Here is a 12,856-nt window from a genome sequence, read left to right as displayed (position 1 = left end):
AGCTGAAATCTGGATCACTGTGTATACACATAATAGTTTAAGAGGATGTATTACCCTGCAAATGTCCATTTTAAACCTTAAGAGATCCAAAGGATCAAATTTTTAAAACTGCAAATCTAGAGGCTCCAACGGAGAGCATGTGGAACTCGCCTCTTCCCAGAAATACATGAAAAATAGCTCTACGAATGGAACAATTTCCACAGAATACCAACTAATCACTAGGCCTCAAACACCTGAAAGGACAAGAAAGATCTATTAGTTTAGATCTTTCCATTAATAGATCTTTAGGATGAAAGAAAAAAAAAAAAGGGAAGTAGAATGGGACCTGTGTCCCTGCAATTAAAGTGTAAAAGTGTTAACCACTCAGTTGTGTCCGACTCTTCGTGACCCCATGGACTGTGGCCTGTCAGGCCCCTCTGTCCATGGAATTCTCCAGGCAAGCATACTGGAGTAGGTAGCCATTCCCCTCTCTAGGGAGTCCTCCCCGACCCAGAGAGTGAAGCGGGGTCTCTTGCACTATAGGTGGATTCTTTACTGTCTGGACCCCTAGGGAAGCCCTGGAAGGGAGCTACAGAAGGGGAGAGGGTCCTGTATCCTGGGAAGCCGCCTTGCAGGTAGGGGAGATCAGGAAAGGGGTTGAGAGGCTCAGAAGAGAGCACAACTGTTCTGTGGCAGGCAGGGCAGAGAAGAGACCTGCACAGACTGCCCATGCCACCACCCAGCGCACCTAGCCTGAAATACACATCTGCTGGTAGAGGTGGGGGTGAGTGCTGAAACTCGGAGCTGAGAGGACAGACCTAGGGGAGGACTGCTGTTGGCTGCATGGAGACAGAGTGAGTGTGGTATGGCTGCAACAGAGTGTGTGTGAAGAAGCCTGGCCCTGCCATAGACACAGCAGTATAAGGATGTGCCACTGTTAAGGGCATGTGAAGCGAGGGGCAGGGCTGCCACAGCACCCTCTTTCTCTGCAGGCACTGGGAACACGCACCCTGCTGCCCCCTTGCTGGGCTCTTGGAGTTGGCACCAGCAGATTTCCCATGCACAGAGAGGGGCTGAAATCAGAGCTGAGCCCTTGGGCCGTGCATAGGAAAGGGGTGGCCTCGCTGAATATCCAGTGCAGGCTTTGGTCACAACCCCAGTCACACTTCCTATCCAGGGGATAACGGCTAGCATACACTGAGGAAAGAGGCGGCAGGCATCCACACTACAGACGGCCCTCGCACGAAACAACACTACACCCACGCAGGCTACATAGGGATGCACCCACACGAGAAACAGTCCCCTAAGACCACAGGAGACCATTGCTTCTACTCACAGACAGAGAGCAGCCATGTAGTGGCAAGGGGGAGGGGGCGAAGGAGGAGTGGACTGGGAGTCTGGGATGAGCAGATGTGGACATGCGATGGGTAAAAAGCAAGGTCCTGCTGTACAGCACAGGAAAACGCACTCACTATTCTGTGACAAAGCATAATGGAAAAGAATCTACATACGTGTATACCTGAATCACTGCTGCACGACAGAAACTAACACAGCACGGCAAGTCAACCGTACTCCAGCAGAATTGTTAAACCTTGCAAATCTACAAACACTGAAAAACTCATGGCCTATTTATCAGTCATTCCTTAAGAGAGCAACAAACATTTTTACCTGAACCGCAAATGTTTTATCTCCAAATCCTGGTGTCATTCCTAAAATACTCATGTAAGAAGCCTCATTGATGAAGTTTTCAATCCCATGGAAAACTCCCCGGCCAGTAGCAGAGATCCGTCCATGGATTCCACCCTGACTGATGGGCTTACCAGTAACACAGGCATGGGCATTAATATCCTGTAAAAAAAAAAAAAAGGCACAAAACTTAAAATTATACTCATTAGAAGTGAGTGTGTCTTTAAGGTATACTTTCATCAACAGAGACAAATCTCCCTTTTTCAGATTCTTGTTCCTAGAAAATATATAATAAAGTATATTGTACTTTCTGATGGGAGAAACAGGGTTTCTAGGAATTTAACATAAAGTAAGGACAGTAAAGGACAGAAATGGTATGGACCTAACAGTAGCAGAAGATATTAAGAAGAGGTGGCAAGAATACACAGAAGAAATGTACAAAAAAGATCTTCATGACCCAGAGAACCACGATGGTGTGATCACTCACCTAGAGCCAGACATCCTGGAATGTGAAGTCAAGTGGGCCTTAGAAAGCATCACTACAAACAAAGCTAGTGGAGGTGATGGAATTCCAGTTGAGCTATTTCAAATCCTGAAAGATGATGCTGTGAAAGTGCTGCACTCAATATGCCAGCAAATTTGGAAAACTCAGCAGTGGCCACAGGACTGGAAAAGGTCAGTTTTCATTCCAATCCCAAAGAAAGGCAATGCCAAAGAATGCTCAGACTACCTCACAATTGCACTCATCTCACATGCTAGTAAAGTAATGCTCAAAAAAAAAAAAACAAAAAAAGGTAATGCTCATAAACTGAAATTCCAGATGTTCAAGCTGGTTTTAGAAAAGGCAGAGGAACCAGAGATCAAATTGCCAACATCCACTGGATCAACAAAAAAGCAAGAGAGTTCCAGAAAAACATCTATTTCTGCTTTATTGACTATGCCAAAGCCTTTGACTGTGTGGATCACAACAAACTGTAGAAAATTCATCTAGAGATGGGAATACCAGACCACCTGACCTGCCTCCTGAGAAATCTGTATGCAGGTCAAGAAGCAACAGTTAGAACTGGACATGGAACAACAGACTGGTTCCAAATTGGGAAAGGAGTACGTCAAGGCTGTATATTGTCACCCTGCTTATTTAACTTATATGCAGAGTACATCATGAGAAATGCTGGCCTGGAAGAAGCACAAGCTGGAATCAAGGTTGCTGGGAGAAAATATCAATAACCTCAGATGTGCAGATGACACCACCCTTATGGCAGAAAGTGAACTAAAGAGCCTCTTGATGAAAGTGAAAGAGGAGAGTGAAAAAGTTGGCTTAAAGCTCAACATTCAGAAAACTAAGATCATGGCATCTGGTCCCATCACTTCATGGGAAATAGATGGGGAAACAGTGACAGACTTCATTTTCTTGGGCTCCAAAAATCACTGCAGATGGTGACTGCAGCCATGAAATTAAAAGATGCTTGCTCCTTCGAAGAAAAGTTATGACCAACCTAGACAGCATATTAAAAAGCAGAGACATTACGTTGCCAACAAAGGTCTGTCTAGTCAAAGCTATGGTTTTTGCAGTAGTCATGTATGGATGTGAGAGTTGGACTAGAAAGAAAGCTGAATGTCAAAGAATGGAAGTTTTTGAACTGTGGTGTTGGAGAAGACTCTTGAGAGTCCCTTGGACTACAAGGAGATCCAACCAGTCCATCCTAAAGGAGACCAGTCCTGAATATTCATTGGAAGGACTGCTGCTGAAGCTGAAACTCCAACACTTTGGCCACCTGATGCGAAGAACTAACTCATCTGAAAAGACCCTGATACTGGGAAAGATTGAAGGGGGGAGGTGAAAGGGACAACAGAGGATGAGATGGTTGGATGGCATCACTGACTCAATGGACATGAGTCTGAGTGAGCTCCGGGAGTTGGTGATGGACAGCGAAGCTTTGCGAGCTGCAGTCCATGGGGTCAAAAAGTGTCAGACACAACTGAGTGACTGAACTGAACTGAACTGAAAATTGTAGCAACCAGAACAGTGTGCAATAGATAAATCGATGGGTGGGACATGAGAAAACAGTCTTAATATATATAGGAAGTCAATATAAAATACAAGAAGCATTTTACGTCAGTGGCTAAAGTATGTACAGTTTAATAAACTGAGGGAATTTGTCACCCGTATGAAATAAGATAAAGTGCCTTATTTCATACCATATCCCTTACCCTCCAATGTTCTAGCTGGAGAAGTTAAAAAATGACTATAAATACTTTTACAAAGAGAATTTAGGATTGTGTTAGCTGTATCATTACCAACAAAGAGGATAAAATAAAAAAACCAAAATGGTCCAGTAAAATGATTTATGGTATTAGTAGTTTTCCCACAGTTTTCCTTCATGAATAGTTAATGCCTATGAATACAGAATTACAAACCAGGTGCCAAATGCTTTTGAACAGAGAAAATGCAAATGTTGGAGCTGACAGTGATCCTCTCTGAGGTCAGGCACTGTGCCGGCTGGCTGTGAGCTGCCCCGCATACCTAATTGTTCTGGAAAGCCTGGGCCAGGGTGGAGAACTTGCTTGCTTTCCAGTGCCCTCACATCTGAACACAAGTAACAAAAACTATGGCTTCTTATCTGAGGCCTGGCCCTGATTTTGGATTTCCTATCACTTTAAGGACAGTCTTTTACCAGCGTTTAGTTTAAGGTTTAGTTGGCAAAGCCTCACGAGACTTTCTTTTGTCACCTCTGGGAATGAGCTAGGAAATAACAATGTACTGCCCACTGCTTTGTCCTATTCAGTCTAATGCTTTGCTTAAAAAGACCATACCCAGAGCTCATTTAACGTAAGAAGGTAACACAGAAAAGCAACCTTTTGGGAATGGCAGTCAAAACCAAAATTCTCTGAAGTGCCTCAGACTGCTCCTGTTTTAGGGGATTTGCAGAATTTGCCTTGTGTAGTATTTATACTTACTTCTTGTGGTTACCAAGAGCCACATTATTCTCTGACTCACTTAATCCTAATGGCTATCACATGAAGTAGGTGCTACTGTCATTTTCTAGAAGAGGAATGCGAGACAGAGCTTAAGGCACTTGCCGCAGGTCACAGAGCTGGCATGTGAAGGAGCCCGTTCTAGAACCCAGGGTGTTTACCCGTGCTCCCGACTACACACACACTGCGTCACCTCAGGAAACGAGACAAGTCTAAACTTCTCCACTAGATGCTGTGGCCACCTTCCTCTCTTTCCCAGGAAACAATATTCCTCCTCTTCTAAGGCTGATTTTCCACTCAGGCCCTTAAAAGACGAAGCTGCGGCCCACAGCCAATCGACATGCCAAACAACAACAAAACCTTTCTCTTTGGAAAACAGGCACCTTTCAAGTTGCCTTCTAGCCAGCGCCGCTTTTCTTAAGTGAAGGCTACTGTTCATGCCCTACTTCACTCTCCACGGCCCCCCCGGAGTCTGGCTCCATCCTCGCCATTCCAGCCTAGCTGCTGAACTGGCGTCTCCTCAGAACCACCCCCAGCATCCACAACGCAGAGCTCTTGGTACTTCTCATTCTTCTGTAACTAATTGCTTCCCCCTCCACCCCGCAAACAGTCTGCAGTCTGTCCATTCCTCTCGATTCTATGGCAGGCCAGTAGCGCTCTGGGGCTCCTGGGTAGCCTTCTCTCCCCAGCAATCCCATTTTCTGCTGCACACACGGTGAAGCTTCCTGTGGCACACACCTGCTCACTTAGCACCTCACTGGCTTCCCTCTGTTTTCAGGACAAAGACCAAAGTCCTTGCTGTCGCCTACAAGGTAGGAATCTGGTCTGACTCTCTTCTGCGGGCCTTTCTCATGCCCTCTCTACTCTGGCTACCACAGTCTTCCCTCAGCCTCTCGGGTTCGCTTCTTTTCACATAAGGACCCAGGTGCTTCCTTCTGCCTCTAACCCTTGGCTAGCACCACTTCCCCTGGTTGATTAGTACTCCTCTTTCAGAGTGTAGACCAAAGGTTACATCTCAAGGAGGCTTTTCTGATCCTACTCCAGAGATGTGGTTAGGTTCCCAGTACTCTTTTCATGCCATCAAAACGCTTCCTTCTAGCCTTTACCCCAATTGTATTGAACACCTTGCTTGTACTTTATTTCATTCTCCAATTAAAAAAAAATTAATTTATTTATTCTAATTAGAGGCTAATTACTTTACAATATTGTAGTGGTTTTTGCCATACATTGACATGAATCAGCCATGGGTGTACATGTGTCCCCCATCCTGAACCCCCCTCCCACCTTGCTTGTACTTTATAAGCCTCACATATAGTAAGTGATCTCTCTATATTTTTAGAATTGTGAGCAGTTAGGGTATGGAGTTCTTAGAGGAAGAGAATCAGGAAAAGCCTTCCTCACAAAAGAAAAGCCATTCTGTTACCTGAGCCTGCCCACAGTGCTTGTACTTGGACAGGTCTCAGAACTCAACCATCAGATCAGCTGAAATCTAAAGGAAGATGCTGACCTTTTCTGCTCTTAGTAAGTTCAGTCACCTAAAGCTTGGACTCTGCCAACCACCCAAGCCCCTCCATGAATATGCATGTACCCTTAGCTTAACAGGCTCCCGCTCTTGCTGTTCTGGGACACGCTGCTTTGGGAAAGATCCCTAGTGCTGACTGGTAAACCTAGCCTATCTTCAGTCTGGTCATGTCTTGGCCTAACACCCATCCAGGTGAATCCAGGTTTTGGGTAACAAAGTGTCTTTCTTCAGTTACTTTCTCTTCCTATTCCTAAGTGGTTTTCAAGGCTCCACCCCTTCAAGGACAGAACGTCAACGGTCCTTGTGTTCTGTCTCAGCGGCACTACTTCCACGAAGCCCAGAGACTCAAGTCCTCCTGGTGTCCTCTGACTCGACCTTGTCCTTTGCCTTGGTCCCACACGTGCAGCCCGGTGCTGCTGAGTCTACCTCTGAGCCAGTGCTTCTCCCTAGCCACGTGGCTCCCAGGCTAGGAAGGCGGATGCTGACACTGTGGAGGCCGTCTCTCTGCTCTAGCCTAACACTGCGGCCAGCCCCTCTCCCCTAAGGAAGAGTCAGCATCAAAGGCTCCCCGCTGACTAGCAAGTAAAACAAAAACACCGGGACTTGAGTATTTTCTTATTCTTTCATGTACTTCTTCATTCTGTTACCTTTCTAAATGTGCCTTGTCTTCAGGCAATCCGAGCTCTACAGTTTCTCTGCCTATTCCCCAAATCCCCACATTTGAATTCTATCCATTTTCAAGGTCTCAGTTCAGTTCAGTTCAGTCGCTCAGTTGTGTCCGACTCTGCAACCCCATGAATCGCAGCACGGCAGGCCTCCCTGTCCATCACCTATATGCAGGTCAGGAAGCAACAGTCAGAACTGGACATGGAACAACAGACTGGTTCCAAACAGGAAAAGGAGTACATCAAGGCTGTATACTGTCACCCTGCTTATTTAACTTATATGCAGAGTACATCATGAGAAACGCTGGGCTGGAAGAATCACAAGCTGGAATCAAGATTGCCGGGAGAAATTTTAAGGTCTACCCCTGACCAAACACCTCCTTCCAGGAAGCCTGCCTTCAGAAACTCTCCCACCCTGCTATCACAGTATCTCCATACCTTATGTGCTTAATGTGTCTTAGTTTCTTTGAGGGAAAAGCCCGACTTGAACGCTTCTTTATTTCCCATCTACTGTCTTATAAGGAATCCTGCCCTGGTAGGTGATCTTTGAGGGTCCCATCCCAGTGTTGAGAACAGGATTGCATGTGAGTAAAAGCCTAACCCAAGTTCACTACGTTTATGATGTAAGATTGTTGTTTAGTCACTAACTTGTGTCTGACTCTTTTGCAACCCCGCAGACTGCAGCCTGCCAGGCTCCTCTATCAGTGGGATTTCCCAGGGAAGAATACTGGAGTGGGCTGCCATTTCCTTCTCCAGGGGATCTTCCTGACCGAGGGATTGAACCTGCATCTCCTGCATTGGCAGGCAGATTCTTTACCACTGAGCCACCAGGGAAGCTCATGATGTAAGACGGACAGGAAGTAAAATAATATATAAAACGAGGCATAATTCAAGGAGAGGAGACAAGCTCGATGAATTTTCCCCTTATATAATCATCATTCGAACTGTCACTTCTGACAGATAACAAACGGAGCCTTCAGGGGCTCGGTGGGTACTCACATAGTGCCCTATGGTGCTAGCGTAGGTGTCCGCAATCCAGGACATCTCCCGCTCGCCTGTGCTCATGTCTGGGGCAGGCACGTCAATGCCAGGACCTGGGGACACAGAGAAAGGGCACGGCACCAATGTTTAAGACAAATGCATCTCAAACACACCCTTGCAGTTCTCTATAATAACAAAGCTACCATGGCTAGAAAACTTCAGATTTCATCTAGGTTACTAATTCAAATCATAGAAATACTAAATGTTCCATTACAAAGTTGACACACACAGTGTTACATAACTTCTCCCACTAGTGTTCACTCGCTCTGAGTTTGGAAATTAGCTCCGTACATGAGATACACCACTCAACAGACTTCTGAATGTGCAAGCATGGGCAAACCAGTCTAACCTCTCTTGACCTCAGTTCCTTAAACTGCACTTAGAGATTACAGTGGCATATGGAGGCTGCAGCTAGAAAGTTTATGTGTATGACACAGCTCAATGACATACCTGCTTCCTGGGGATGTAAGCCCTCCTCACCAAGTAGAAAAAGCAAAAACACACAGTGCTGAGGCAACTGTGTTAAGCCCATAATACTTTTGCCTGTGACAGAATCCTGCTTTGACCTATTATTACAAGCTTACTCTGTACAGAAAGTTTTAGACCTTGGCTTTCAGTTCCTCAGAGCAGCAAATTAAATGGTTTGAAGGTAACAAGAACTTAGGCCACAGGCAGTGACAAGTAACAATGACAGTCTTAATGCTGATGTCCTATGAGATCTCAGATGGAAATGTATTAAATGGTGCCCACTTAAATCTGTAAAGGCAGGAATATATAGAAATATACTCATCAAAATGGTAAGTAAGAATACAAAACAACCTGTTTAGTGGATCAGTTAACTAAAATACAGTATATCATGCAAAGAAATACTATTCAGCAGTTACAAGGAATGATGTGCACCCATGTAAATGACTTGGAATCATCATTAAAACGTACATGTGGAGAAAAAAGCAGGTTTTGTATAGCAAGTCCAAGTTCCCATTCATATAAATTTTTCTTTCTTTATACATTTGTTATTGTTTAGTCACTAAGTTGTGTCAGACTCTCTGCAAGCCCATAGATTGTAGCCTGACAGATTCCTTTGTCCATGGAATTTTCCAGGCTAGAATACTGGAGTAGGCTGCTATTTCCTTCTTTGGGGAATCTTCCCAACCTAGGGATCAAACCTGCATCTCCTGCAAGTCTGGGAGGCATATTCTTTACCGGTGAACCACTAGAGAAGTCCGTCTCTATATATACCCATGTGTAACAACTATACTTATTTCCATATAAATGTATGCAGAGGTTTAGAAAGGTAAACTTTTTCATTATATTTAGAGTTCAGTCTTGTTTATAGCTTTCTATATTGCTTCAACTGTAAAATACAAACTCACTGCCTTTATAAAAGGAAAACCACAACTTTAAAATGACAAATTGCTCCTGCATCCTTTTAGAGGTTCCCAGATGGCTGAGCAGTAAAGAATTCACCTGCAATGCAGTAAACATGGTTCGATCCCTAGATCGGGAAGATCCCCTGGAGAAGGAAATGGCAACCCACTCCAGTATTCCTGCCTGAGAAATCCCGTGGACAGAGGAGCAGGAAAGGCTACATACAGTCTATGGGGATGCAAAAGAGTCACATGACTCAGAGACTGTTACCACCACCACCCAAAGTAAAACTACAAAGTATTATTACTACCTCATACAAAATCAATGTATAGGGATACACAGATTACAGATAATTCCCGAGAAGAGTTACAGGTAAATTCTCAAATACCTTACACAAAGTACAGGTGTGAAAGTCTAGCCTTTTAACACTCAATCCTGTAACAGTAAAATAAGATAAAAAGTTGACTGAAAAAAGCAACTGCTTTCGCAGGAGCATAGAGGAAAAGCTAAACAGGTAATTTTGGGGCACAGAGATATAGGGGGATGAAAAGGGAGCTCCACAGTTTAAAAGACGATATCCAAATGCACATAACAGAATTAACACCCTTTCACAAAGTAAAAAAAAAGAAAAATGAAGGACTACTTCTCTCAGTTCATTCTATGAGGCTAGTATTATCTTGATATGAAAGACTTCATAAGAATACTGAAGACCAGTATCTCTTAGAACAGTATCAGAAAAAATAAAATACTTATGAATAAACTTAACAATAGGTAGTACAAAACTTGTACCTAGAAAACTATAAAATATGATTAAACAAATGGAAAGACATTCAGTACTCATGGACGGGAAGACTCGGTATGGTTAAGATGGCAACACACTACAGATAAGTCAACAGATTCAAAGCATCCCTACCAAAACCCCAGGCGACATTTCTTTTTGGAAAAAATTGAAAAGCTGACCTTAAACTCATTCAATATGACAGGGCTAAGACCCAGACTCAGGTCTAACTCATAATCTGAAACTCTGTGGAAAGGCAAGTCAGAAAATAATGATGTCAGTTCCAAAGGCTTGCTCAGGACTAATTCTGTGCCCTAGGGAGAGGAAAAGAAAGCCAACCGCCTCCCTCTTAGGCTACAAAGCTTTCTGGGCCCACATGTCAGCTTAGTTGCAGAGTGGCTTAGTAAAGCTTTTATACATAAACAAAAAAAGTTAAATTGCTAATATTTAAGCTTTCAGCGTTTTAATGAATCACTTTTTAACCTTTGAAATTACAGGGTTCTTATCAATATAGAGAAAATTAAGTTGTATATACTCTATATAAGGGCAATAAAAACAACTGAATAAAGTCTGATACCACTCAAGACTATTAAATATGTTTGAGGTTTAAGCTAAGCTATGATGTAAAAAATTACGAAGGCTACCAGAATTGGTAGTCACTCTGCCACCTCATTAGTGCTTCCCCTGTACAGTGACTGCAAGCAAAGCCCACAGCAGGGCCAGGGAGGACGTGCCAAGAAGCCAAATGCCTTTTAAATTATGAAAGACAGGACAAACCTAGTAAAGTTCTCGTGTTACTAGAAGGGGAACTGCAAAATAGGAATACATTAAGTCAATAGGAACTTGTCAACAGTGAGAAGAATACTAAGAAAGAAAAACAGAGGGTCAGGAAAACAGAAAAAGGAGCTTTTCTTTCCTGCTTAGTTTTCCGAGTTTACTATGTTAAACTACAGTAGCAAAATTCTATCAAACCATTTTATTTATTTATTTATTTTTTACCACAAATCAATCTTTCGGGACAATAAACAGGTTTAATTTGCTTGAAACTTAAACAGATTAAAGAATAATTATAGATCAAAGAATAGTCACATTTCACACAAAATAATGTATGATACACATAATACTATGATACAAAAACATAAAGAAATGAGTATCAGTACCCTCAGAAATTTAGTCTGACCAGCAAAAACTCCTAGTAACAAACAGTAGGAGCCCCAGGAATCAGCCAGTGATGGCAGAGTGAGTCATGGGAATGAGCCTGCACACCTCCCAGCCTGCGCCCACTTCTCTGAAGGGAAAGGCCTGCTTCAGCCTCCGACTCCAAATAGCATGTTTTCTCACTGCTTTCCGAACAGGATTACTATTGCAAAACTCCTTTTCGCATATTAAAAATTATTTATGATGAAGGTATTATTTAGTTCCTAAAATCTTTTCGGATGTCACAATTGTGACTGTGCCTGTGGTTCAATGCTATTACAGTGATCAAAAATCTTATAATGTTATGTCTGTACAAGGAGAAGAGGTGCAAGTGACCTCCGCCGCTGTCCACACTGTATACCGAGAACGTGAACTTTTCTATTAGAGCGGAGTCACGAACGTGCTCTGGTGTGCTCACCATGTTTCACACAGAACCCAAGTTCTCAAAGGAAAAGGACAAGTCCATCCATGTCTGTATCCATATACAGACAAAAGCAGGAGTTTAAAATCATGACAACTACTTTTTAGATGTTCCCACACTGTGGAAACCTACATGGCAATACATACCAATAAAGCCCTTCTTTGCCAGCTCCATGGTGAACCTCCTTGTGATCTTTTCCAATTCGTTATCCTGTAAAGGAGAAAGGTGAAAACATAGACAACAATGAAAAAATAATTTTTGATAGAAAAACCACTAGAGGAAGTAACTAACAGGAGCATCCTATTTTCTACTTATAGAACATGTTCATATTATCTTGTATAATCTTCAGAAAAACAACTCCTGAAGTAGGCATTTCCATTCTAAATGGAAATTAAAATTTAGATTTCTGAGACCAAAAATTAGGTTACCTAAAAAGGACAGGGAAGTCTAGCATGCCGCAGTCCACGGGGTCGCAGAGTTGGACAAGATTTAGTGATTGAATAGCAAGCAACAGAGGAGCACAGTGCTCACACTTGTTCTTCTTGCATTGATATAGGAGCCTGTGAGCAATCCTCATGGTTTATTTTCATTTAATCACAATTTAAAAAACATATATATTGTTTGTATGCAGATATTAATTCATATAATCTATTAAACGTAATACAGAGGCTAATTAGTAACATTAACTTGGAATTGATAGGATAAATAAAATTTTTACCAAATTACATATCACTAGAACCTTGAGATCCCAACATAAAAACCTCAGATCATAGCTGTATTAGTATATGATATATTTATATATAGTGTATTTACATTACAGCCATATATGATAAACATGTACACAAATGCCTAAGAATATGAATGTATACTTACTACCTTTTAACCAAGTCGGAAAATGAAACAGGACACTGCTGTGAGCAGGCGAGCTTTATCTGGCAGAACATTCAAGGCGCTAGTTGTCTACTTGTTTGTCCATTGCTTTTCAAAGCTAGGGAACCACTAATCTCACTGGTGTAAGGGATGCACAGACGCACAGTGATTTCAAGCCCTTTATGAATGTGCCATGTGCACTAATGTCATTTTGATACTTACAGTATAGTTCTTGGGATTGATCTTAACACCAGCTTTGGCACCCCCAAATGGCACATCTGAAAGAGAAGTTGGAAAGCCGTTATTCCATATAAAGGATAAAAGAAGTAAACAGGCAGAAAGCACTATGTAAC

The 12,856-nt window shown here is 42.8% G+C and overlaps 1 protein-coding gene across 1 annotated transcript in view; it reads right to left on the bottom strand.

The window, feature by feature from the left end:
- Positions 1-12,856, bottom strand: part of GLUD1 (glutamate dehydrogenase 1) — a 39,062-nt gene that overhangs the window by 11,304 nt on the left and 14,902 nt on the right. Inside the window, exons 3-6 of the mRNA XM_052639515.1 lie at positions 12,726-12,781; positions 11,780-11,843; positions 7,828-7,922; positions 1,648-1,827 (exon numbers count right to left, since the gene is read on the bottom strand). Of these exons, the coding sequence (XP_052495475.1) occupies positions 1,648-1,827; positions 7,828-7,922; positions 11,780-11,843; positions 12,726-12,781 (395 nt within the window). The remainder of the gene's footprint in view (positions 1-1,647; positions 1,828-7,827; positions 7,923-11,779; positions 11,844-12,725; positions 12,782-12,856) is intronic.

This window comes from Budorcas taxicolor, chromosome 5 (genome assembly GCF_023091745.1).
Source record: "Budorcas taxicolor isolate Tak-1 chromosome 5, Takin1.1, whole genome shotgun sequence".
NCBI classification, from domain to species: Eukaryota; Metazoa; Chordata; class Mammalia; order Artiodactyla; family Bovidae; genus Budorcas; species Budorcas taxicolor.
This window is presented reverse-complemented; position numbering and strand designations above follow the sequence as displayed.